This window comes from Quercus lobata, chromosome 9 (genome assembly GCF_001633185.2).
Source record: "Quercus lobata isolate SW786 chromosome 9, ValleyOak3.0 Primary Assembly, whole genome shotgun sequence".
NCBI lineage: Eukaryota > Viridiplantae > Streptophyta > Magnoliopsida > Fagales > Fagaceae > Quercus > Quercus lobata.
This window is the reverse complement of record NC_044912.1, coordinates 7,338,455-7,366,257: the sequence shown is the minus strand read 5'-3', so window position 1 is coordinate 7,366,257 and position 27,803 is coordinate 7,338,455. Positions and strand designations below refer to the sequence as shown.

Below are 27,803 nucleotides of genomic sequence, written 5' to 3'. Positions count from 1 at the left end.
TGCTCTTAGTATATGTTGATGATATATTACTCACAGGAAACAATCCTGCCTATGTTGATAGTTTGAAGAAGGTGCTTGATGACAGGTTTGGGTTGAAAGACCTTGGTTCCATAAGGTACTTTTTAGGTCTTGAAGTGGCAAGGACTGATGAAGGTATAAGTTTGAATCAAAGGAAGTATGCCCTTGAAATTTTGAAAGATACTAGTTTTCTTGGATCCAAACTAGTTAGATTTCCTATAGAGCAGAACTTAAGGTTTTCAAAATATGAAGGGAAGCTATTGGCAAACTCTAGGCAATTTAGAAGGCTAATTGGGAGATTATTATACTTAACCTTGACAAGACCTGACATTACCTATGCTGTGCATAGGTTAAGTTAGTTTGTTTCAAAGCCAAGGGAGCCTCATTTGCTTGCAACTCATAGAATTCTTCAGTATATCAAAGGGTCACCAAGAAAGGGACTCTTCTTCTCAAGCAATTCTAATTTGCACATTAAATCATTTTGTGATGTAGATTGGGCTGGATGCCCTGATACAAGGAGATCTCTGACAGATTATGCAATCTATTTGAGAGAGTTTTTAATATCATGGAGATCAAAGAAATAAGGGGTGGTCTCAGGATCCTCAGCAAAAGCTGAATATAGAGCAATGGCTAGTGTAGCATGTGAGATTACTTGGGTGCTTCAATTACTCAAGGATTTGAAGATTGAACATCCTAAACCAGCTATGCTTTTCTATGACAATCAAGCAGCATTATACATAGCTGCTAATCCAGTCTTCCATGAGAGGATTAAACATATTGAAGTGGATTGTCATCTGGTTTGAGACAAGATTTTGGAAGGAATGATTAAGACCTTTCATGTGGCCACAAATGCTAAAGTAGCTGATGTTTTCACTAAAGCTTTAGGCTCTAATTCTTTCACAAGATTAACAGGGAAGTTGGACTTAAAGGATATTTTCATGCCAAAGCAATTACAGACTAAAGCTCTACTTCAAGTCCCTGATCTTCCAGTTCAGGACTTGAGGGGGAGTGTTAAAATTGAAGAAGGAAAGAACAGTGGCATGAGCAAAGTAAAGAAGAAAATAACTGGAAAAGGATCAAAGGGAGTCCACATGTCAGAGAAAGAAGAAAAGGGGAGTTGGAAATAACTGTCAAGTAATAAAGAAGCCAAGTGTCAAAATGTGATTTGTTGTATTGATAAATCTGTTAGTTAGTTAGTTATTTTAGGTGAGAAATGTTAGTCCCTGTTATGTGTATATATACAAAGTAGTTGCTAATTATTTTGGTAACCACTTTTACTCATCTGAATAACAATTTTTCAATTTCTTCAATTCCTTTTTCTCTCTTTCACTTTGTTTTACAAAAAATGCAGATGTTTGTGGTTTCAAATTTTTGGATGTGTGTAATATTGATAAGTTTTCTTTTGTTTTTCTAGATTGCTGTCAAAATAGTAAACGCATTGTAAATGTCTGATTGGTCAAATACAAAAAATGATAAAATTATATATTTTTAAAAAAACCAAAACAAACCAAAGTAAACTCAAATATAATGAAAGTTCGGTTAGTTGGATGGTTTGTTTGTTTGTCTATTTATTTTTTTATATTTTTTTTTTGCATATTTCATTTCAAACAAAGTTCATTTTCTTTTGTAGTATAGCAATGCATGAGCTCCACCTATGAAAAAAATCTGGGTTGGCTGAAGTGATAAAGCCCCTTGGTCTTTTATTGCCATCCCCTCAAAAGATTGTCGATAGTCTTTCGTCTTCAAATTCTTTACTTCGTGTATTATCCATAAATCTATATACCAAAACTTTTACCAGATCTCATTGGCCTCCAAATAATAACTTTTAGTAGCTCTTTTTCCTTAATATGTGGGTAGAACCAGAATTTTAAAGCATCCCCATGACCCAACAAAAGCAGAATAGAGAAAGATAGTGGAAGTTATTAACTGTTCTATCAATACATCAGGTCCCATAACTTTTGAACTTAATACATCATACCTATAATGAAGTATGATACATAGTCACCACTCAAAGTTTAACATGTATTGTAAGATATGGAACATATTTGAGCTTAATTGCCTACAAGGTATATAAATCTCCACAACTCCATTGTGTTACAGCCAATAGAATTAGTCCATGAAAGGGGAGAGGCCAGAGGGGTAAGGGAAGAACAGTTTTGATTCTACTCCTGTTATAGAATGTTGTGTGTGAAATATTGGACATAATTCAATTGTCTTATATGTGACATAGTAAAACTACAACCCCTAATAACTTATAAGCCTTAAACTCTAAAACTACAGTCTGTCCAATATATTATTTTCATGCACTATTCAAATGATTTTCAACAACTACATCCAAAATTTGATCAAAGGATTAGTGTGGTTGCTGGAAATGTAGACAGTAACTTTGCTTCCTATTCATGACTGGGTTATTCAGGCCCGACATGCCGAAGAACCATTTTTGTGAGGCCAATTGTCAACACAAGGAGGTTAACTTACTCAGGATGAAGCATGAGAGTTTAGAGTTTGATCTTTTTGTTGCCATACGATACAAGCATAAACCATGTTTTTTTTTTCCATGTGAATATGTGATATATGTAATTCCTCTCCTTTAGTATTTTATCCATGTGCAGCAGTGTAGTTTGCTGGTGGAATCTGTGTTGCTGATGAAGAGATGAACATTCTGTGTTCATTCTGTCCTTCATACTGATTGTTCTGCAGATCTTTCCCTTTGTGCTGTTGCAAAACAATTAAGCCACACTTAAATCCAACACAAGTAATACGTTTTCCTAGTTTCTGGTCCCGATTAACTTTTTTTTTTTTCGTCAGCAAATTTATTATTATATAGTATACACCTATAATTGCATTGCAACTTATAGAATAGAGACATTGTCAAGATACACCATGTCATAAAGGTGAAGTGGTGCATAAGGATCATTTTTCTCACTAGGAAAGAATTTGAATTTCGTGTATATACCTAGAAATGCATAAAACTAAAAGACTAACGCAGGGAAGTCTGTTTTACATGACAAGGCTACTTGTTCTCTGGAGTTAAATTTCTTGGTTGGGAATTCTGATATATAATTGAGAGCTATCTTTTAAGTGTTTAAGTACACTATTTTGTAATCCATTATGTAGTTAAGTTATTAATTTTGATTTTAAGAATTCATGTTGGTGCATTGGATTTGTTCTGTGGATGATTCATTGATTCTTGACTTCTTATGACACTCCTAGTTAGATACTTCCCAAGCAGAAATTAAATGATTGCTCCAATTCATTCAGCTTGCTACTATTGAGACTTTTATCTCAATGCACAGACCATTTGTTTTCAGGAGAAGTTTGAATCCTATGTCATAGTTAAGAATAGCATAAAGTTCCAATTTAACTACATGGCTTTTGGCTGTTCTTCTCTCATTCTTGTATGAGTTCTTCTCATATTGTAGATTTCAGTTAGCTCAATTGGTAAAATTTGTTATCCTCGAATAAAAAATATGAGGTTTAAACCCCTATTTACATAAAAATAAATAAAAAAAACTGGTATTTTAGCTTGATGATAAAGAGCAATCATCATGAATATAATGCGAAAGGTTAAAATTCTATAGTTATCACACCATATCACTATAACGATTATTGGACAAAAATTGCTTTAAAAAAAAAAATTGGTGTTCATACTTCATACGCCATGAGTCCTTGTAAAGTGAGCATTCAATTTCTTGAATAATTACTTGCAAGAATATCAAGCTAAAAAAGGGGGTTTGGCTTGGGTCAATGCACAAGGACCTAAGTTTCTCCCTAAAAAGAGAAAGCAGGTCATGTATATGACTATTTTCCATTCCTCTATAAACATTATCAAAAAAATTTAGTCAGTCCTATTTCTGTATAATATTACGCCTATCAATGGATCAGATTTAATCTAGTGAGTTTGAAATTTATATTTTTTAATAAATTCAGATGTAGAATAAGTATTCTTAACCAAAACTTGTCTTTTCTTATTCTTAAATAAATGCATTAAAATGGACCGAATGGATTGAATTAGACCAAAATAACTGAAATGCTATGCTAATGTAGCTCAACAAGAGTGTAGTAATAATAAATATAATGTTCCAGATTTTAGAAAAAATTGTTATATATGAATGAATTGGACTAGACCGATCTGTCCAACTGGTTCAACTAAGAATCGGACATTAGTTCGATCTAATAAAAAGCCTCAAAACCGATCAAAAACAGTAAAAACAGGTAAAAAAACCGGGTTGAACTGGAAGTTGGGATAAAAACAATTTTTTGCTGTTCCAGTTTTAAAACCATGATTAATTTTATTACTAATGATCCCAGTTACTTTAGGTCCAGTTGCACATATATTAACATGTTTATTACCATTGTTCTCTCTAATCATTTTCTATTTTACCTTTTTAAAATATTGTGTAGATGGATTGGAAATTGAAAAGCCTAATAATAGAAGGGATATAGAATTAAATTAAATGACATGTACCTCTCTATTTGATGACAACAGCACCTAAAGAAAGGGAGGACGGTGGGACAAGTAGGGTGGCGCCGTGGGGACATTGTGGTATGGGGATTCTTTTCCTTTCACCGCCCAAAAGATAACATAAGAACATGGGGTTGGGAACCAATATTCGACAAAATTGTGGGCTCGCTTGCCGAGGTAAACAATTAAAATTTGGATTCTGTTATGCTAGTCTCTCGTTATAATAAAGGTTGTGGTTAATTTGTGCCTAAACCTTCTATTTTAAGAAATATTTTTTCAATTCTTGAGATTTTTTTTTTCAAAAATAGTTAATTATGAGTTATTCAAACTTCTTTGAGTATTATTATTTTCTCGGGTGTATATAATTTTTCGTTCTACACATCAGGTTATTGTGAAAGAAAGAAGTTTCGAACTCAAATTTCATAAATATCAAGACTTTAGGAACCATTTATCCAAATTCTTGAGTTAATGCATGTTTGATGTTAATCCCCCTTCGTTAACACATTCATAATCAAACGTTTCCTGACCGTCTGATTCAGCATCAATCAACAAAAAGAGGTGGAGTACAAGTCACGTTTCCGACTCTCGAAGTTTGTCGATACTAGATAGTAATAATAATAAATAAAGAGAAGAGGAAAAGGAAAGGTTTTTGAAGGCTATAGGAGATAAGAGAAGAGAAAGAGTAGTTTGTTTTTGTGCATGCATTTGATATTGATAGGGACAGCCCCCATTTGCAACTACAGCTGTCTCCCTCTACAACCCCTCCTATTTTTGGACTCTCATCAAGGCAAGAGCTAGACAGTCCTACTCCTATTTTCCTAGGTGCCACGTCTTTCCCTTCCCATACTTTCCTCAATCTTCCTTGGGAACCTACAACTCCTACTCTATCAATTTTTATCTTTTTGGTCTCTCCAATTTCAAAATTGTTAATGGATTGATTTAAAAAAAAAAATTATAAAAAAAAATTTATTAACGAATAGTTTTAAGATAATTATTAAAAAATTTTAACACTATTTTTATAAAAAATATAAAAAAAAATTTTCAATAACATTTATTATTTTATCATTCTTTCAATAAAATATTTTTAAAAATAGTACCTAAACCAATATTTTAAAATTTTCTGTTAACATTCATCTAAAAAAATTAATTATATATTTTTATAAAAATAATATTAAATTTTTTTAAAAATAACACATTAATTAATGCTCTAGGAGCATTTATTAACTAAACCTAATTATTAATGAGCAATTGATAGAGGAGCACACTTTTCCTACATTTTCTATATTTCATATGGGTAAAGTCAACTTCGGTTCTTATTTTCAAATGAACATTTACTACTCTAATGGAAAGTGATAGCATCAACTTGATGTTGGCGAGGAATGTCATGTAGTGAACGCTTAGTGAGCGTTTGGGTAGAGCTGAAACTTGCGTTTCAGCTCTACGTTTTCATGCCTTTTTTTTTTTTTTTCTCTGCATGTGAACAGTAAAAATACTGTACAGGGGACAAAAATACTATTCACGTACTGTTTACGTACTGTTCATATACTGTTCATGGGTCTCACGATACTATTCACACATTTAAAAATTATTTTGTTACAGTGTTTTCAGTTTTCAGTTTCAACAACAATAAACTCAATCTAAACGGACCCTTAATCTTTTAATGGAATGAAAACGGTGGAGTGATGTTGACTAATTAACATTAAATTTTAAAAAAATAAAAAATCTTTTTTAAAAAAAAAAAGAGTCAATATGATGAAGATGTCGGTTACTCAAAGCGTGCCAATAGTTATTATTAACTTTTTGACCATAAAAAATTGTTACTTTTACATTTCTATATCATTATATTTGCCTTTTTGATATGTAAAAGTATTCTATGTTCTATATTTGCCTTTTTCTTTTCTTTAGAGGAAATTAAGCTCACTCTAGAAGGAAATGTTGGTGAATCCAACCCACACTCAGTCATTTTCGAAAGGGAGATTGATGTACAGTTTAAACCAAAAATGTCATTGGCACATGCATAAGTTTGTAACATTGATTGATGGGCTAAGTACCAGTCTAGTTCCCTCCAACACTTCCTTGCAGTGGGTTCCATATACTTTTGGAGTCTAAATATTATGAGAGGTCTACTTCATGTACAATGCACGTAGAAGATATTATATCAGGTTTCGGATACATGAGTCTTCTGCTTTATATAAATGTGGATTCTATAAGAAATATGATACTTCTTCCATCTTATTTTATTTGTCCTCTATTCTATTTTGAGATGTCCCAAAATATTGTCCTGTTTCTAAAAATAAAAGTCATTAATTTACTAATGTTACTATTATACCCCTATTAATTTACTAATTCAATTTTTTAATAAATTTATTTAAGGGTAGTTTTGGAAACTTATACATTTTTAAAAGGTAGGCAAAACAATATAAAAAGTTTGACTTTTTAAACAGGACAAACAAAGTGAAACGGAGGAAGTATATTTTTTACTCTTTGTAATACAAGATTAAAAAAAAATGCACACAATATATGAAAGATATTTTTCTATGATGTCTAAATAAGCAATATGGAGATTTTGATCAAAGGCAAGATAGAGTTCATTCTCACCTATAGCATGAGATGCAATCTTTTATCAGACAAATTCTATAAAAACCTTGCAAGAATGATCAACGGTTATTGGTAGTGTCAGGGATTTAAAAGAGAATAAAATTCACTGGTTAAGCTGACCAAACTGTGCATGTCAAAGGATTCAAAAGTATGGGTTTCAAAATATTCGGAGTTTTAATTTGACAGTGCCAAAGTAAGGATGATGGGTCTTGAGTGGGGTCTTGAGTGATCTTGATACTTACTATTGAAATGGGTCTCTCATTGATCAATTTTCCCCTCTCATTAAGTAGCTATTATGTTATGTGTCAAATAGTCTATAAGCTTGTGGAGCGTCCTTAAACAACTCACAATCTTACCACTTATGGAAGCAACTTTGGAAACTTTGACTACCCAACAAAACTAAGGTATTCCTGCTATGTGATAGAAAGTTTTATTTAATTCTTGATTCTTTATTATAGAAACTGTATATCATTGCATAACTCTATTTAAAGCCACGACAATTGCATAATTCTTGCTTAGGTTGTACAAACCATGGTTTTAAAAACCAAATCAGACAAGCCGGTTCAATTGAGAACTGAATCTCAATCTAGTTCAATAAACTCTGTAAAAATATAGTCAATTCAATCGATAATCAAACCCTTTTTTTGGTTCTTTGACTAGTCCGATTTTAAAAACCATGATACGAACAATGTAGTTTTTTTTTTTTAATAAAATATTTTTGTCAATTTTAATCATAATAAAAAAATAAAATAAAAAAAGGGGTTTGCAAACACATCTAAATGCTGTGAAAAACTTTAAAAAAAAATTACCAATTTTAATCCATTTAACGTGAATATTAAGATTATCAAGTTGAATTAAAGAATGTTAACCAAACTTAAGCCACCTTAATAAAGTAGGATTATTGTAGGTGGGTGGAATGGAGAATGGAAATCTAAGTGAAAATTTTGACCAACTCAGAGTTCAAACATTCAATAACTCACTTTGTACCACATAGTATTAGAAACTACTAATTACAACTGTAAGGACCTGACTTGAAAAAGCTAGCCCAGCACGTGGACAGACTTTGGCCCAAGAGGCTTAAAACAATGAATTTGTAGAGGAATGGGTTGAAACACTGGGCTTTAGTTAATCAGACAACGACATGAATAGGCTTCATGACAAAAAGATAAAAATAGACTATTATGAAATGAAGAAGGAACGTCCTCGGCGAAGTCCGAGGACAATAGTTCTAATATAATGTTCTTAGAAAGTGTTACAAGTTTGATTGTGGATTGCTACAGTGTTTTTTCTCTCTAATTTTTGATCTCCCCTTTTGTTCTTTCTCCTCTTCTTTTAAACTCCCTTCTCCCTTCACCTTAACCGTCCACCTGTATGTTAGATGGTTAGGGTTGATACTTGTCCCATCAGTCCTTCTCATAATTCTTCAAACAGTAGCTGTAAGGCTGAAATACACCGTTCAAGCATTACGTCCACATTAATACGGTCAGGGGATTAGCTACAGTGCATTTAATGCGGAGGCAGCAGCTTTCTCCCCAGATATTTTGGGGTTCATTTTTATCTCATATCTCTGCCGTGCTTGTCCACCCCAAACGAAGTTCAGGGATTGCCATCTTTGTTGTCAATCCATTTCCCAAGACCTCGGCCAAGCTCGGCCGAGGAAGTTTTTGTCCTCGGCAAACTTTCCAGAGCTTTTAGGACTAAACCCCACCATTTATTCATCAGTGTAATTTCCTCTGACGAAGACATCTCATCCTCGGGCGGATCTTTGTTCTCGGCTTGGGCCATAGGCCCAAAATATGAATAAATAATATACTTCTGGGCCTAAGGACCCTACAGCAACACTTAGTATATTGGCTCAACATAAAATTATGAAATATTTATGATTATATATATTTTTAAATAAAATTGTTAGTTAGAATTCTTTAAATATTCAAGACACATGCCAAGAGAGAACTAATCCAAAAAATGAATTCTTTAAAATACATAATTTTGTCTATCATGAGACAAATAGGTAATGTCGCAGTCATAAGGTTTGGAGATATTAGTTGAGGAAATGATTTTTTTTTTTTTTGGGTGAAAAGATGCTACTTAGAATTGACAAATAGGTAAGAGAGTAGAGCATTCGAACCCGTTCGTGTAATTTTTTTTTTTTTGTCTATTTTAACATAAGAACTTATGTTTTTTATTTATTTTATATACTCACTTTTTAAAATACCCTGCATCATATTATTTATTTTATACTTTATTTCATTAAAAATATTAAATTTTCTTATTTTTTTAAAAATTATTTCTTTTTCTTTATATACAACAACCATCATTCATTCATTCATCCTTAGGATATGTAAAGAAAAAATAAAAAATAAAATGCAAATGAATAGTTTTAGTGTAAAGTTACATAGTCACTTTTGCAAACCTGTAATTACACCATCATACATAGACTAATATAGGTCATTTTGAGACAAAACTGTATAAATTTTTCACATTTTTTTTTTATTATACACCCACTTATATATGAGTGCTCTTATATGATTTTTTATTTTCATGTATTTTTAAAAGCCCGTTTCGTAATGTTGTTTTAGTAGTGTTATTTGTATTTTTTTAAAATACATGTGTGTGAAAATACATATAATATTGTTTAAACATTAAAAACTGTCATTCAAAATACACTATCAAACACTCTAAAGTGTCGTAAAAATACATATTATATTATTTAAACAACAAAAATGGTTGTTTAATGCAACCAATCATGGCCTAAGTCATTTAAAACATCTTGTGGAATATTAACAAAACCATGCATCGTCAACCCCATCAAGGACCGATTTCTCACCCAATAAGATCCAAGAAGCCACCAATAAGTCCACGAGAGAGAGAGAGCATCTAAAAGAAATGTATCTTTTATCTTTGGACTTTTATTTTAACATTTCCCGATGATACAACTCCAATCCAAAATCTATAAAAATTGTTATATAGCCTAGCTCAAAGTTTCATCTCTTTGTCATACACATAGTCCCCACACCTCATGTCTTGTCTTGTCTAAAATCTCATCCAAACACACCAAAACAAATTACCTACACTCTCTATCATAGAGTTTGCTCTACACTTGCCAATCAAAATGCATTTGTCAGAATAGGCATTTTGATTTTGGTATATAAAATGCTGAAGAGAGAGTGGTGGTGGAGTGTTTTTTTTGGCTATATGGGTGTAGTATAAAGGGTAATAATCCACGAGACAATTAGTTAGTGCATCACGTCTACGGCCCAGTGGGCCCAATCGGTGAGTTTTTCGAGGCACAAAAGGGATTTTGAGTTTTGACGGTGCATTTGTAAAGAGGAAAAGTATACCGTTTTGAAACTCTACCAATTAAGTGCCCAACAATAAATATACTATAAAGAATATCTTTCTTATTTCGTGAATATTATTTATTATATATTGGTGAAAATAAATTTCTTTTTTTAAGAGGATATGAATCTATGATATATAGGTACATACACATAAAAGTTAAAAGTTAATGGTAAACATCTTTCAATAATAAAATAAAAAAAGATATTAAAGGTGTCATTTTGATTATCTATATTTCATAATAAATTTCGGTTAATATATATCTTAATCATTCATTTTTAGATAATTTTTTATGAAAAATTGAAAAAAATTATTAATTTTTTTATTTTTTCTTAAAAAAGTCATAAAATAGTTTATTAATATATATTCTAAGAGCATGATTAATCTACCTAAAACCCTTCATAATAAAACATCTTGAAAAATTTATTAGTAACAGCTTTATATTCTACTCCTTTTACTACAAAAACAAATTATCTATAAATAGATTAGTGACAACTCATATCTTATTCATTAAAAAAAAAAAAAAAAAAAACTCAAATTATATCATATCTATCCCTCCCAAAAAAAAAAAAAAAAACTAGAAGTATATACTTAAATTCATCAAATAGGAAAAATAAGTTTTTTTTTTTTTTTTTTTTTGCTGGGTAATTGTTTATTGTGGGGGATAGAACCCCATGCTAACGGTTACAAGGAGAATCGAGTACCACTAGGCTACAAGGCCCGATGGTGGAAAAATAAGTTTCATTGAGTAGCAGTAAAGAAAGTCTTCTCATTGGCCTTGGTTCACTAAACAAATTCCTTCTCGTTATTAAGTCTAGAAACAACTAAAACCATAGTAAGCAGATCACATATATTATTTATCAAATATATTTCATGTGCCTTAAATTTATTGTACGAGTACATGTAACATACTGTTTATTATAACTAGGGGCGGAGGTACATATAGTCTAGCCCCACCCCCCCCCCCCCCAAAAAAAACTTTTGAAATCCTCATATAGTGCTATATAAAAATAAATTGGGCCCCTACAAATTATAATGATTGGCCTCTCCAAAATATTTCATAGAACCTTCTTGCTATCAATGGAAGAAAATTGGTCTAGTATAGTTGGATAAGCCACCTAATACATGAGTCTAGACTACTCTTAACTCAATTTAAATTATAATAAAAGAGAAAGTAACCAAGTGGCTCACCTACTTGTAGAACATGACAAGAACTTGGAGTTTCCAAACTATTGAACGGAAAATAGTCTTTGGTTTTAGAGTTCCAATTAGCTATGAATATTCATCATCTTCACAATTCATGCTTTTTTTTTTTTTTTTTTTTACTGTTGTTTTGCTTAGTTTTCTCTTTACTCTGATTTTGGATAATGACTTTCCTTTAAAAAAAATGTCATGGAGATCCGTTCATTGTTATGTTATTTCCCTTTAAAATATAACAACGACTGCATTTAGCCATTTACAATTCCAATATTTAGTTAGTTTCTCAAGTGGACTCCACCCAAACAATACACACACTTCTACCAAAATCTTATAAATCCCTAATCTCCAGGTGTCTTTCTTTTTATTTTTTCTAAGAATAGAAAACGGACATTGTTCCTATTGTTTTCAATTTTTAAATGCAATGAGCATTGCTCGAATTGGTGGGTTTTTCTTTTCATTCTTAGCCTTCAAATTCATTTATTCAGGTCCCATCATCGTCATTTTCTCACAAAATTTGATCATTTCTCATATTTCCAATTTTTTTCCTCATATGTTTTTCTCTCATTATCATCATCTCATTTTTATATATTTTTAGTTGATTTTTTTTTTCCCTTTTGAATCCAGGTGCCTTATAAGTTGTACCAACATTGATACATTAAATTTGACTATTATATATAAAATATAATTACTGTAATAATTATAAGTTTTGACTAGCATATAAATATATAATTTTGCCCCAAGTGGAAAATCCTGGCTACGCCTCTTATTATAACAAAATAAATAGTACACCTAACCCAAAAGAAAAAAGAAATCATGAAAGAAGCTTTAGTCCATGTGTTTGCGTAGAAACTATTGACATTCTTAATCATGTCCATAGAAAAAGAAGGCAACTATGGATGCATTCAAACCTGACTATATTACATCTTTGGACTCGGCTTAATCAGTAAAGAGAACTGTTCAGATTTGGTTTAAGCCTGAGTCACCCTTTGACCACTTGTTTGCAGTGGCAGCCCTGTTGTATTTTTCAAAGGAAAATTAAATTCAATCCATCAAAGTGTTCAAGTTTAATTAAGAAATTTAATATACTATGCCTAAATTATTGTATTTAAGCCGACAGATGCTCTCGTTGTATTTACTCTAAGAATGATTGCTCTTATTATCAAGTAAAGACACTAATTTATATTTGGTATAGGTAAGATCTAAACTTTGAATCCCAAATCTTTTAACAACAATTTTTTTTTACTAATTGAGCTAATTAGAACCCGTAAAAAATACTTTATCTTTATTTACTTATTGACAAATCCATATAGCACAAAATTGCAATGAGGTTGAGATCTTTGAGGGGTGACTGGCAGTTGGGTAATTAATAGAAGTAGCTTATTATTCATACGAAGCTCAAGTCTCAAGCTTGGATCATTAACTAAGAGTGTGTTTCTTTTAAAAATAATTTACTTGTGCTCAACTCATTAACTATAGGGTCATGTCAATGAGTGCTCTTAGAATGTTGATTAATAATTCATTTTAGAAAAATTTTAATATCACTTTTATGAGAAATGAAAAAAATTGTCAAAATATTAATTTTTTTTTTTCATAAAAACTTTTTTTTAAATTGATTATTAATTAATACTATAAGAGTATTCGTCAGCATTTTCTTTAAGCAAAAACTAAGCTCAATTTATTAAGCAAAACAAATGTAAACAAACTACAATGTAAACTTAAACCAAGACCTTTCCAAAAAAAAGATCTCTAGCCTGTCTAGGTAGCAAAAGGGGTGGCTGTTATAAAGAAGGGGTGTGGGGGTGCCCTAATAATACTATTGATCAGTGCCCAATATAATAATATTTTATATAAGATGGGGCAAGTGGAAGATTTTTAGTACAGGATTTAACTTTTATGCATAAAACGATAGCTACCACAATGATGATGAGAGAGAGAGAAAGTGAGAGAGATAAAGTCTTCTTTTTTCTACTTTGTCTACTAGCTAGTATGGTGCGAATGTTGGAAGAATGGAGGCACAACAAAGGCCGAGGGTGGCGGCAACCCATTACTCGATCTTAAAATCTCACATCTACTCTACCCCACAATACCACTTCAAAAAAGAAATCGTACCAGATTTGCATTAAAGAGTTAGAGAGGCATAAGAAAATCCCATAAGCATAAAGCTTTTTCTCTTTTGCAGAAACTCAAAAAAAGTTGGTCTAGTACTACTTGAGAAGAGAGTTGTGTGTGGTGAGTGAGAGAGTAAAGGAAAGTTTTGGTTTTTCTATTTGAGGAAAGTGGTTTTTAATATTATGATTAGGATGGATAGCTTAGACTTTGTAAACAAGGAAGCCAAAAGAGAGAGCAGTAGTGTGAAACTGCAAAGCAGCAATATTGAGGAGTCATTTACTAACAAGGTGATTATGTTTCATCATGGAAATCACCACCGTCCATTTTCATCATCATCATCACCATCATATGAGGTAAAGGTTGGGGATGGTGGTGATGGTCCCACATGTAAAAACAGGTCTATAATAAGTAATGATACATACGATGTTGTTGTTGGTGGTTCTGGTTCTGCTGTTGCTGTTACCCAACAACAACATACTCGTGGTGGTGCAGGTGTAAGAACTGTGCAGCCTTTTGACACTGCTACAACTCCTCACACAGCCTCCAAATCCCCAGGTTTTTGTATATTTGTGTTTTTTTGCTTTTCCTTTCTCAAGTCAATGCAAAGTTCAATTTTTTTTTTTTACCTTCTTGCTGATATTTATTAATTAAAGAGAGAGAGAGAGTAAAGGTGGTTTTGTCTGAGGCAGGCATTGAAGATATGTGTGTGTTTTTGTGTGTGTAGCAGTGAGGATGGCAGCATCTTTGGGGTTTCCTTTTACAATTGCACAGTGGAGAGAGCTTGAAAGACAAGCTATGATATACAAGTACATGATGGCTTCTGCTCCTATTCCTCCTGAGCTACTCATTCCCACTTGCAGAAACACTTCTGACCCAGCTGCTTCCCACTCTCACTGTAATTACCCTTGTTCTCTTCTCTGGTTTTTTTTTCCCCTTGTCTTCTTCATTCTCTGCTTATTTTCATGATGGACTGCCCCATTCTTGACTGATCTGATGTGGTCTTCTCTCTCTCTCTCTCTCTTCCCCAACAAGACAAGCGCGCACACACACACACACACACAAACACGCCACCACATACAGTACCTCTTTTCTTTTCCTCTTTTGGGTCTCTTGTACCTATCTTTTGGTGATGGGTTGTTTAATTTAATTGCTGTTTGATATGTGTGTGCGTTTATTATATGTACTTCTCTCACACAAGGGCAAAGTTTTGCTCTTCACTTCAATATTTCTGTTGTCTTTCATAAATGCTTGTTTTTCTTTTTGGGCTGTTTGAACTTTGATGTGGATTTCTTAATTTTTTCCTCAGTGTGATTGAATATGTGTGTTAAAGAAAGTTTGAGCCTTTTGTTTTTCAATTCAATAATTCCTACAATCTTTTAGTGATGGATTGATTTTTTTTTTTTCTCCTACTAGCTAATGTGCCCAGGTTTAAGTTTAACTTTGTGTCTCTTTAGTCTCTACCATATCTTTGAAATTTTACAATCTTTGATTTGTGGCTTAATGTTTTGGTGGGCAGTGGGCGGTAGTGGTTTTAATCTGAGGCTGTCGAACAGTACAGATCCAGAGCCAGGTAGGTGCAAGAGAACAGATGGGAAGAAATGGAGGTGCTCTAGAGATGTGGCACCTGATCACAAGTACTGTGAACGTCACTTACATAGAGGCCGTCCCCGTTCAAGAAAGCCTGTGGAAATTCATACCAAAACTGAAAACATCATCAACAACAACAACAACAGCAGCAGCAACAACAACATAATCAAGAGGACACGCCGTGAAGATTATCATGTTCTTCCTACTACTTCATCCCCTGTTACTGTGGCTTATCCTAACCCCACGATCAACACCAATGGCTTTCCATCTCAGTTTCTTGGACCTGCTCAGCCATACCATCAGCCTACTGTTGCATCACACAAGGAACCTTGGTGGGTAAATTTTTTTTTTTTGTTCTTAAATTGGGGTTTCTTATTAGTATATATCATTTTTTGATTTTATGATCCTGGTTTAGTTGGTGGGAAAGTTGGGAAAGAAAAGAGGGAAGAGAGAAATTTAAGCTTTAGTAAGTTTTGTTGTTTTGAATCTCAGAAATTGAGAAGTTCAAGTTGTAGCATGATGATTGTGTAAGGCTTGGCTTGTTTGATCTTCTTGGTTATTTTAAAAAATGAGACATTTAGTTGGGATATTATGTTCAAATTTGAATTGGGTGTTTGATGTAATTAGTGTTTTCAACTCTTATAGGTGCTTGGACTGGATGGTGAAAGGAGCACATGTTCCCACGGCTACCTATGACCAACAATGGTACCCTATGATGGAAACGAAAATGGGATTCACCTCTGGGAATTCTTTCTCTAACACCAATGCTCCTGTCTTCAAACAAAGATATGCAGAGGGGCCTTTGAATCTGAATTTATATGAATGTTTCAGAAACTATGAAGATTCACGCAACAAAGATTGCGCTTTGTCATTTAATTCAGATATGGTTTCTACACAAAAGCCTGACACAGGAGCTACAAGGGGTTTCATTGATGCATGGTCTAATTCAATAACACAGGAAAACATAGCCAACTCTAGCGCCATGTGCTCTGTCTCACCAAATGGGAGGCTCTCACCGTCTTCACTCACTCTATCAGTGGGTGGTGGTAACTCCATTGGTGAAGAAATGGGTAAATTCCCAATGGGGTTAGGCCTATTTGGAAGGGATCAAAGCAATGACAATGGTACCAAATCTCATCTCACAAACTGGCTCACCCCTGCTTCTTCAGTTGCTTCCACACCAGGTGGACCATTAGCTGAGGTTCTAAGGCCAAGCATAGCCGGGGCGGCATCGAATTCCTCCTCTCCAATCGCCGGAAATGGTGATTTGGGTAGTTCTCCGGTGACTATGGTCTCATCGCCATCTGGGGTTCTTCAGAGAACACTTCCTTCATTATCTGATAGTAGTGGTAATAGCAGCAGCTCAACCATTGTGAGTTCAGCTGTCAATCCTGAAATGGCTTTGCTCTGGTTGAATTAGAGTGAATTAGGACCATGATGAATTATAGAGTTAATTTGTTCTTTCAGTTTGTGATAGGTTCCTTTCATTATGATCATCTTAGTTTTGCATAATTTTTTAGTTGTGCATTTTGGACTGGGAATAGCTTTTTGGGGATATTCAAAAATTCTCTGCAACTGTAAGGTCTAATGAAAGAATATCTGTTTTAGAGTTGTGGTTAGTTGTGTTGACTGACTGTTGACCATGGATTGTTATCTAAATTTTACAGCTTTTTGTGGTGTTCTTTTCTTACTCCAGTAACCCTTAAGTCAGAGATCACAATCCAGCTCATGGTTCTACCGAGTAACCATTGAAGCTGGCATGTGTGTGGCTTCTTCTTTTGTCAGTAAAAACTAAAAATATCTATCTTTGACCTTTGTCAACACCTCTCTCTCTCTCTCTCTCTCTCTCTCTCTCTCTCTTGGCCCACGCGCACATCAATTATTAGTCACAGCTCTGAAATTGTTTTTACTGCTCTTGCTTACAAAAGATGCAAATTATTTTTTACCTGATAATTAGATTACAGTAAAATATCATGGATGTTGGGCTTTCTGCCTGTAATCCATTCTTCTTATATTTTTTTTATTCCTTAAGTAAAATTGGTAATGGATTAAAAAGATTAGCAGGAAAAAGTAAAGCTAATAATGTTTGATAATCCCCATCTCTGACCCTGTGGGTGTGTATACACTGGAGTAAAATCAATGCTGTGGACCTTGTGATTTTGTCTCAGTATATGACTAGCCCACCAAGTTTTGAAGTACATCTAGTCACATGAAAGGGCTGATCTCATTCACACCTCTCTCTGACAAACATGTAAAACAGACTTCTCACACAAAAGGATATTATGTTTTGGTTGTACACATCTCCGAGCTCTGACGTGGATCCTATGTGCTGTGAGAGAGAAGAGTGTATACACTCAAAATATACATGATATATAACATGAAATGTAGCGTACACCCGAAATATACATGATATATAACATGGAATGAAGCATATACTGTGGCTGGCTTGAAGTTTTAATTGCGTTGTTATTTTCATCTGATTTGATCACACCAAATAAAACAGTGCATCAAGCTGATGCTTATTATGATTCTAATATTAGCAATTTGAAAAGAGTATTGTTACATACACCTAAATTTCACTTCCACTCGCAAAAAAGATGTGAAATGTTCGGTGTATTTACGTGTGTAGCAATTTTCTTATGAAATAATAAATCTAGATACACAATTATTAAGGGGATAAATTGTTATTGGAATATGATAAAAATGATGTTAGTTGTAGTCTCATATGAAAATAATGTTGCACTAATCACAATTTGCAACTTCAAATGGGAAAAAAGTTATTATATATATATATATATATATATATTTTTTTTTTCCTGTAGCTTTGTTGATGCATGTAGCAATTTTCTTATGAAATAGTAAGTCTAGATATACAACAAATTTCACAATTGTTAAGGTAATAGATTGTGATTGGAGTATGATAAAAATGATGTTAGTGGTAGTCCTATATGAAAATGATGTTTCGCTCATCACAATTTACCACATTTCACAATTGTTAAGGTGATAGGTTGTGATTGGAGTGTGATTAAAATGATGTTAATGATAGTCTCATATAAAAATGACGTTACTGATCACAAATTGTATATATATTGAAACATTATTTTGTAGCTTTGTTACATAAGAACATATTGGAACATTATTCGGTGCACCCAAATATAGGTTTTTTTAATGATTGAATAGTTTGGTCGTTTCCAAACCAAAAAAAAAAAGAAGCTATATGCCTTACTCATTTTTAATCCTTGCAATATTCGTACGTTAAAATTTTCTCATTTTTGTACAAAAGTATTTGTTAGAGTTTGTAGACTAGATGTGCTGGTAATCTCAAAACATATCAAATTTTGTTTGTATCAGTAAAAATTGTGTTAGCAGTCTAATGACGACAAAGTTTCGACTTTCGATCGATTTGCTCAAACATGAAAGTTCATGATCTTTTGCCCACATTTTTGGTACCATTCACTGGGGTTTCAAAACCGACACTAGTTTAGCCTAATGGATGCTTGTGGCTAGGAGGTAGACTTAAACCATATTTTTTCCTTTCAAAAAAAAAAAAATATATATATATATATATATATATTTGTAGAAATTTTGAAAGGAAAAAAGAACAGGCAATGTATATGTGGGCCAATCCAGATTCCAATATCACATTGTGATCAAACTAGTACATGTTCAAGCCCAAAGTCTGGTCACTTTCGGACTTCTGAGTAAGAAAGATAAAACGAAGCCGAACTACAATAGCATTTCTATGATCAATTCTGACCTTAAATTTTGAAATTTTAAAGTGGGTATACTCTAAATTTAGTTTTGTAATGATTTCCTCTCTAAAAAAAAAAAAGTTTTGTAATGTGTAAGGTTCTGACCTTTTGCTGTCTGACAATGTATTGGAATGGAGCATGGCCAAAATGAAGATGGCCATTCATTGATTTTTATACTTTCTTGTTACGTGATTACTATATATGTTTAATGTGATTTATTTGAACATGGCTTATGTCCAATGCATAGAACACATTAAGATACGTACATGTGTATGCATGCTAATGTGTCCAATGGTATTAGACCCTTCCACTAGGCCAATTAGGCAATTGGCTAAGGCCCCAAGTGGAAAGAGGGGCCCAAAATTTTAGAAAATAAGGGGTAGAAGGCACCCAAAAGAAAAAAAAAAAAAGTTTGAGGTGAATCTAAAAAAAATGTGGCACATTCTTTTGACCAAAAAACAAATTTTTTGTTATATTCGGTTAAATATTGGTAGCACAAAAATTTTTTTTGGTCTAAACAAAATCAATTGTCCCAAAAATAACATCATTATCCTCTAGACAAACCAAAATTCAATAAGATAAACTACAAATCTGGTCTAAAAAATTAACCACAAAACAATTACAAATCAAAACAAATAAAAAACCTAAAATCCCTAAAAATTTTACCGTTTCTCTTTCTCATTCTTGCTCAGCTTCTTTCTCTCAGCTCTTACTCTCCACCTCTCTCATTCTTTCTCTCCACTGTTGTTGGCTGCCTGGCTCAAGCTTCCTCCGATCCAAATCATCCGATCATATTTGATCTGAAAACTCTGAATTGGCTGGGGAGTGAGGACTACCGATTGCCTTTTTTTTTTTTTTTTTTTTTTTTTTGCTGCTGCGTTTTGATTCTGCAGATGGATGAGTTTTGACTTTTGAGGTATAAGGCTTGGCTTTTTCTGCTTTTTATTTGTTAAGACTGGTCCATTTTATTAAGCTATGGCTGGACGTTTGGGCCTTCAAGAATTTTTTTTTTTTTTTTTTTTGGTTATAGGTGTAATAGGATTTGTTTTGTGTTTTTTGTTGGTGGGTCTTATTAATAAGACGTGTGTGGCCATGTTGGCTGGGTTGGGCTTGTACTTTTGTTATGGCTGTACTTAATTTTTTTCTTTAATTTTAATCTTGTGTTTATATATATATTTTAGTTATTGGTAATATAACAAATAAATCTCTATTTATGCAGGTTGAGATTGCTAAAAACTTGTTATTGTTCAGTGAAACTATAACAATACTTTTTATATAAATTAGGTTTTTGTATGACACCTAATGCCCAAGTTCATATTGGGCTTTGGATTATGAATCAATGATATGGGCCAAAGATCCAACCTTCACATCAACAAGAGCCCCGACCCAAACCCACGAATTGCTGCTAATGTGAACTGAGTGTTGTCCAGACCCTTAGAAGGCAGATTGCGTACACCTTGCTCACAGGGTGCTCGGGAAACCATTTCCAGGCACTATGCATATGCTTGGTCACATTGCCATTTAAGTGCCCGACAGAACCTTAGGAAACTCCACTGCTGAACACATTAATGGAAGTGGGAACCATTTCCAAAGCCACTCGTACCTAAAAATCCACTTAAGCGCATTGACATTGGACCCTTCTTTGCACTAAGAGAGAAAATAATGATGATCACCCCATTAACGAAGGCTATAAATAGGAGAAATGAATGGATAGTCAGGGGATGCAATTCTGAGGAAAGAAAGAATAAGAAAATAGAGAGGAGATAACATTGAGAAATGGGAGAAAAGTGATTGCATTGGGTCCCTTATCCTAGGACAACCCAAGGTAGGATACCCAGACCCGGCCACCATACAAGTAAATTGCGAGCCCAAATAGTAGTTTGGCCCAGCAAGCCCGTCTTTGGAGCCTACAGTTCTATTTCTCATTTGCTCCACACTTGAAAGATATTTTTTTATTTTAGTCTTTATAAATATATTGTTTGATTAGAAATGTCTACTAGAAAATATGCATCTGGATATGAAAAACTTAAAAAAAGAAAAAAAAAAAAAACTAATTAAGTCTCAAAAAGGATCAATGGATAAATTTGTTATTAGTAATAAACAAAATATAACACAAAATTTAGATGAAAATATCACAAATGAGCAAGAAATTCACCAAAAATAGATTTTAAATGAAATATATTAAAATATAAAAATATTAAATAAATATTAATTTAATTAATATATAAGTATAAAAAATGCCTCATTTTAGTTCTCGCCTTAGGCTCCAAAATGTCTAGAGCCGGCCCTAACTGCAATGGTAGCTCTAGGAATATTTTTTAAGGTGGTAATTATTGACTAAAATTTAATAAAAAGAGAATTTCATATATTGACCAAAACACACACACACACAGTTTGACAATTTTCTTAAAGAAATTTTCTTATTTTGAAATCTTTACATGATAATCTCATTATTAATGTTATAAGTTACATCTCTTTAAAAAATTTAGTTAGATAAAAAATTTATTGGGATTTTTCTTTTTGTTTGTAAGGACCTATTATATTGTTAAAGGGGCCAAAATTTAAAGAAAAATTTTGGTTACAAACTTAGTTGTAGCCTAAGACTACAACTCTCACTAAACAAATTAACATAACTATATATTTTGAAAATCTAACCGTTGAATTGCATGTTCTTTATATTCTTAAAACACATGTCAAATTTCATGTTAATTGAATATTATTTATTATTTGATCTATAAACTTAAATTTTTATGTAATTTTAGACTATAAAAACTCAAAATTTAAATATTTGATTGATGACATAATTATTAATTTTTTATCTTCTTAAAATTTTGCAAGTATGGAGATTATAAAAAGAAAATGTAATCCAATGGTGAATTTTTCACAATTCACATCTAATAAAAAAATATTGAGTGGAGTTATAGTTTTAGTCTACAATCAAGTTTTTTTTTTTTTTTTTGAGTGGAAGTCTACGATCAAGTTTGTTGCCAAATTTTGTCAAAAAATTAATTATATTGGGCCTAAAAAATTTTAGAATAATCACAAATATTTCTTAAGAATAATAAAATTTACATATAATAATTAATTATTTTGCCAAGTCAGGGTGGTCCTGTGATCACCCTGAACTACATGTGGAGCCGCCAATGCCTGACTGGTCACACATCATCTTACGGTCCTATACCAATATGATCATAGATTTTATCTTATTTAGTTGTACCTAACATTTATGCAATTTCTTGAGCTTCACCTTTATTCAACTCTAAAATTTGTCGAGGAATCTTCTTGATGTCTCTTCTCGTTGTAAACAGGGATGTGGAGAACATCTGGATCCTGTCAACACATGCATGCTTGGTTCTCACTTTTATTGAATAAAGCTGGACAATTCCCTAAGAAGAATCTCTATGAAACGTAGTTAAAGATATGGTTTAAAGACTCACTCCACTACAGTAAAAGATCAACAATAAAATATGCAAAGGATGTATTTCAGTATTTGATCGACTTTTGAGATTATGATTGTGAAGGAAGGAATAAGGTCATGGAATGAAACATAGCCTATTTGACTATTATAAGGGCAATTATTGTCTCACACTCTCAATGTCCACACTTGTTATATATCACACATCATTTTACTAAGGGTGTGCAAATATACACTGACCAAATACATTGAAAATGTGACTTTTACACCCCTTGTGCAATAGGTTTTCCAATAATTTTATATTCTCTTCATATTTACACCAACTCATCAAGTCATAATTTTTTTTTAATTGTAATAATTTGTCTCTTTAATTGGATTCTTCACCTTTCTTGACTACTGTTTTGGAAAATATGGCATCACGTGACGTGTTTCTCTTTGATAAAGTATAAGTGATTTCTCTTTATTAGGGTTATCAGTGATTACATAGCAGCTTGATACTTAAACGATTAGATGGAATAATTTGGTTGCACACTCAAGACAAACAAGATTTGCTTAGGTAGCATTGGTGTGATGCTCACTCATATGATCCCTGAACATGAATCCTAGCGCTTACCCCCACAATCCTAGTGTCATGGTTAGTAATGCGTGTTAAAGCTGTGATTCTTGAACTAGCATTGAAGTCGTTCATGACTCAAGACCTCTACTTAGGTAAAATGATTGAAGTTGACGGGGGACCACAATTTTCTACGACTATTCTAAAAATAGGCCTATATGGTGTGATATTGAATACTATTATGCTATCAAATATTTGAGTGTGTCTTCCTCACCACCTGTTGTTATGTTAATAACCTCTATTTTAGATAACATTTCCAAGTGTTTTCGTTAAGGACATTCATGATTCAACTCACGTGTTTGTGTGTGTGTGTGTGTTGGTTAGCTGGGTGGTGTTAACTCAATTTGCATCTGACTACTTTGGAAGCTCAAGTTGCAAAGTACATGGTTATATAAAATAAGGTGGTTTAATTTTGTGGGGACCGAGACTTAGATAACCTAGACTCGATGGTGTGACCATCTGAGAGTCTGAGACTGCAGATTCAGTCTTGTTTGGATGTGTGAGTTACTACTTTACATAAGCAAAAAGAGGGCTTATCTTATGAACTCCATTAATGATGGTCCCATCGTACATTTCCATTCAACATGCTTCTCTCACAATCTCACTTCATCTACCTCAAGTAATTCAGACTCTCAAGTAGAAAATGCATGATGGCTACACATCATTAAGAGTTTTCACCTCAACCACCTCCTAAGATCATTGGTTGAAGGTGGAGATGTTTCATCACCAAAGCTGTCTGTGCAACAAGATGACATGTTTGACCTTTGTTCCATCCCAACATTGCCTCCATCAATGTTCTTATAGCATGGACTCATCGAGTTAAAATCAAAACCACCACCAGCATTTCCAAGACCGCTACATGGGTCAGGAATTGGGAACGTCAAGCGTTTTTTCACTGATGATCCTGTCTTTTCTCTTTCTGGGGTTGAAGGCCTCTGCTTTGGTGCACTTTGTGATCGAAACCGAGCCTTAGCAGATTCAGTAGCAGTCATGTAGTTAGGCATTGCATGGTTGTAAGTGGAGCCTAAGCTTGGAACCTGAGGCATTGGATGATTATTCCTTTGTTCCCTTAAGCATCGAGGACTAGCTGAATTCACATGAAGATGCCTTGTTTTGGATGGGGATGGTGTGATTGGTGAATGGAAGGTGAGATTTGTGTGGGCTCTATGAACAGGAGAGGCCACAGAAAATGAACTGTGTCTCTGTGGTTGGATTTGGTAGCAGCGATGTTGATGCGGTGGTCTTTGTGAATTGGGAGCAGAGTAGGAGTAAGGTCTATAGGTGTCAATTTCCACAGTTTTTATGGGTTCTCTTTGATCACATGAAACTCTGCCTCTGCTCTCCCATTGCTTCCTTGTTGTCCACCGATCAAGCCATTTGGGCATCTCTTCTGGCTCTTCCTCACTTGCAATTTTCTCTCTACCAGTTCTCCACATCTTTGATGGAATCATGCACAAAATTGTAACAGGGAGCTAAGAAGTGCACTAGTGCAATAAATAATATTCTGAATATGAATATAAGACAGAAGTCTAACAAACTAACATGTCATCAATTATATAAAATTTTTTAGCGCTAATAACATTCATTGTCACATCAGACATCAGTTTGAAAGATTGTAAGAAAATTAGTAGCGACTTTAGAGGAAGAGGCAAAACCTGGTGAGAGAATGCATTAGCCAAGGCCTTTTCACGTTTCAAAGCAGCATCCTTTGCTTTCTGTAACATTACTTGAATCTCCTCTATTGTTTGGGGGTTGTCATCCCAATGGGTCCAATCATCAGCAGTGCTACTTTCATCTCTAGACTGCATAGAAAACTTTAACAACCGAATTAAAACATAATTATGCAGAACTAGCTAAAGCTCAGTATATATATATATATAAGAAATCTGAAGATAATTTCACAGTACCATGGATTTCCTTTCAGCAAAATGTGATTCCCATAAGCTATTTGGTTCGCTAATTGCAGAATCTATGCTCCCTTCGGTTGAAAGCTTCTTCTTACGTTGGTCACTTACCCGAGCTTGGGCTCTAACCATAGCTTGCATGCACCTAAGTGTCATATTTGCTCTCTTACGAACATTGTGGCCTCTTACCAAAGCCTGCAGCTTTACTAGCCCCTTAAGTGCCCGAAGAGCTCTCCTTGCCTTCATAACCATAACCGTTAAGTGTTGTTAAAATTATAGTTAAATGATTAAGTTCATCATTTCCGAAAAATTTAAACTTTTGCGACAATGGGTAATTTGTACGTTTCTTTGTCTATAGAAGTATATATTCTAGAAAATAAGAAATAAACTTCTCGTTTCATTACCAGGTATCCTCTGAAGGCAGTCTGAATGGACACGGCAGCATAGTGTTCTCTCACAAATATGGAAGGCCTAGTGAGCCGAACAACCTCTACAGCTGCCTGTGCTGTTGCTACTGCAGCTTGAGCAGCAGCAGCAGTTGCTATGGCTACTGCAATGGCATGTCTTTGCTCACCATCTGCAGCCTCAGAAACAGTGTTGGTTGCTATAGTCACAGCACTAGTGGTTGGAGTGATATTAGCTGTGGTGGTTGTTACTGTCCTTGCTTGGCAGTGTTCTGTAATTGTTTCCTGATTCGAAGGCTTCCTGAAAATCCATCTTCGTTTCCCTCTCTTCTGCACAAAACACACAAACAAAAATTTCATCTTTGGTCATCAACATATTTTTACATGCACATTGAAGAATTCAAAAAAAAAGAAAATAAATCTCTTTCACTATGGTTGTTTCAAGTGGAAATGCGTTAAGGGGGTACATCTTTTGAAGTAAAGTTTCAAACTTTCAGTGCAATATGTTTCTCGAGGACTAATTTGTGTGGTAATGAACAAAGCGTAGGAAATTGAAATTTTGTACCTTTTCTTCTTCTTCTTGTTCATTTTCTTCTCTCCTTCTACTGCTTCTCTTCCCATTCTCCTTACTAGGAGACCTAAAAGCCCTTTTAACAGCAGTCAGCCACGAGCTTCCTCCAATTTTCCCCATGAAAAATATACAGTACAGTAAACTCTAACCGGTGCTTTTCTTTGCTTTATAGCTAAGAACTTCACTATTTGAGTAGCTGGTAACTTTAAATGCAGAAGGCACATGGATATGAATGAGAGGAAAACAACAAACTATGTAGTCTCCAAGTTGGTGTTGCTACTAACCCATGCATGTGGGAACAAACACTGCATCATATAATAATGTAACGTCAATATTTGCAGTACACTATAATATATGATAAAAAAATTTGAGTGTTTTTTTGTGGCGTGGTAAATACTTTGTGATAGTTTTTATGTCAGGCAGTTGAAGACAACATGGAAGAGTGAGTAGCCTCGAGACTGATGAAAGCTGAGCAAAGGGCTAGAGGGAAGGTGAAGCTTTTGCTTTTTTTCACGTTTCTGTAAAAAAAAAGTATGTAACTATCATAGATTCACGCTTAGAGAGGATTACAACTATTACAATAGATTATAGTGTTCTTTTGGGATTTGGATTTTTGGGAAAGAGATAAGGATAAATGCTTGTTTTTTGGGATCCTCCTATGGTGAAGGAACATGTAAGAGCTCTCAGGGTTATTTTATTAGTATCCAAGGCAATTTGGGAGGTGTTCTTGAGAGGTGACATGTTGGTATTGGACTGTCAAACTTGAAAGGAATTTGAACTTGAGAAAGCCTTACACCAACTTATGTTTCTAGATAGCATCTTATTAATTGTTGAAAGATGCAGCTTTTTGATTTGGTAAACCAGTCAAAACTAGTGTTGGATTCTCTTTCTGTTTCTTTTTCTCTCTTTTTTTGGTCTTTCTTTTTGGGCTTTTGTGAATAAGTGCTTGATTAGTTAGCTGCATTTAATATCTATTAAATTATATTTTAAAAAAATGAAATCAAACTCTCAAAAACACACACATACACTTCAATTTCGGCGCATAAAGAGAAGTTTAAAGAAAATTAAATGAAAATTGTTGTACATTTGCTTAAGTGGTCCTATAGTCTTTAAAACAACTTTAATTGCAATAACTCATTATTGATACTCTATAAAGACATCTTATACTTTATTTACATAGGCATCTCAGACTGTAAGCTTGTAATCTACTGAACCAAGTATTAAATGATAAAACTAAAAGATTAACATGGTGTTCAAGCTTGGTCCGAGCTTGTCTTGAGCTCACTTATAATGCTTGAAATCTTAATCTAGTAGTTTGAGCTCAAGCTGTCAATCAAGCTCAATTTCAAACTTTACTCATGTAAAAAAAACATACTGAGTACTGACTAAGATGCTTGAGAGGTGCCAAATATATTAACATAGCTGAATTGCTACTATCTGGTATATACATTTTATGATATTTTTTCCCAACCTTTAAAACATACTGACTATTTTCGTATGAGTGCTCTGTGATGGAGAAATCAGTTATGTAGTTACATATTAAAGACAACCAAACTAAAGCTACAACTTCTACTTCTGTTAAATGCAAATAAAGGAAAACGGTTCAAGTGTCCAAAATCTTAGCACATCATTTTAACATTATGGTCCTGCAACTTTGACCTTAGACCATCAAGTGTAGTAAATAGTTACTCTATAGAGTACATTGTAGGCAAACTACAACCATATTTATGGCTACATTGGATGCTGCTTCACATTTAATGGTTTTTGGTTTTATCTTCTGAGTCGTCAGTGCATTTGGTGCTCCATGGTCCTCTTGAGTCTGGACACT

The 27,803-nt window shown here is 33.6% G+C and overlaps 2 protein-coding genes across 7 annotated transcripts; one reads left to right on the top strand and one right to left on the bottom strand.

The window, feature by feature from the left end:
• The first annotated feature begins 13,615 nt into the window (after positions 1–13,615).
• LOC115962312 (growth-regulating factor 7) lies at positions 13,616–16,999 on the top strand. 3 transcript variants are annotated; one of them, XM_031081223.1, is made up of 4 exons: positions 13,617–14,284; positions 14,457–14,624; positions 15,246–15,648; positions 15,962–16,999. In XM_031081223.1, the coding sequence occupies exons 1-4, from the start codon at positions 13,912–13,914 to the stop codon at positions 16,734–16,736; spliced, it is 1,719 nt and encodes a 572-aa protein (XP_030937083.1). In that variant the 5' UTR covers positions 13,617–13,911; the 3' UTR covers positions 16,737–16,999. The 3 variants fall into 3 exon arrangements, with proteins under 3 accessions (XP_030937084.1, XP_030937083.1, XP_030937082.1); XM_031081222.1 differs by having other exon boundaries at positions 14,454–14,624; XM_031081224.1 differs by lacking the exon at positions 14,457–14,624 and having other exon boundaries at positions 13,616–14,284.
• A 6,525-nt stretch (positions 17,000–23,524) lies between these two features.
• LOC115962334 (protein IQ-DOMAIN 14-like) lies at positions 23,525–26,736 on the bottom strand. 4 transcript variants are annotated; one of them, XM_031081248.1, is made up of 6 exons: positions 26,373–26,736; positions 25,970–26,280; positions 25,405–25,734; positions 25,004–25,240; positions 24,752–24,898; positions 23,525–24,532 (listed from the first exon to the last, which is right to left on the bottom strand). In XM_031081248.1, exons 2-6 carry the CDS (start codon positions 26,093–26,095, stop codon positions 23,771–23,773), a joined length of 1,602 nt encoding a protein of 533 aa, XP_030937108.1. In that variant the 5' UTR covers positions 26,096–26,280; positions 26,373–26,736; the 3' UTR covers positions 23,525–23,770. The 4 variants fall into 4 exon arrangements, with proteins under 4 accessions (XP_030937108.1, XP_030937107.1, XP_030937105.1 ...); XM_031081247.1 differs by having other exon boundaries at positions 24,752–24,910; positions 25,405–25,731; XM_031081245.1 differs by having other exon boundaries at positions 24,752–24,910; positions 26,373–26,735.
• Between the last annotated feature and the right edge of the window lie 1,067 nt (positions 26,737–27,803).

Coding starts and splice junctions, on each gene's coding strand:
- LOC115962312 (XM_031081222.1), top strand. CDS start 13,912: ATGATTAGGATGGATAGCTTAGACTTTGTAAACAAGGAAGCCAAAAGA. Junction 14,625..15,245: donor AGCTGCTTCCCACTCTCACT/GTAATTACCCTT, acceptor TTTGGTGGGCAG/TGGGCGGTAGTGGTTTTAAT. Junction 15,649..15,961: donor GCATCACACAAGGAACCTTG/GTGGGTAAATTT, acceptor CAACTCTTATAG/GTGCTTGGACTGGATGGTGA.
- LOC115962334 (XM_031081245.1), bottom strand. CDS start 26,095: ATGGGGAAAATTGGAGGAAGCTCGTGGCTGACTGCTGTTAAAAGGGCT. Junction 24,911..25,003: donor TTGCTGAAAGGAAATCCATG/GTACTGTGAAAT, acceptor CGGTTGTTAAAG/TTTTCTATGCAGTCTAGAGA. Junction 24,533..24,751: donor CTAATGCATTCTCTCACCAG/GTTTTGCCTCTT, acceptor ATTCCATCAAAG/ATGTGGAGAACTGGTAGAGA.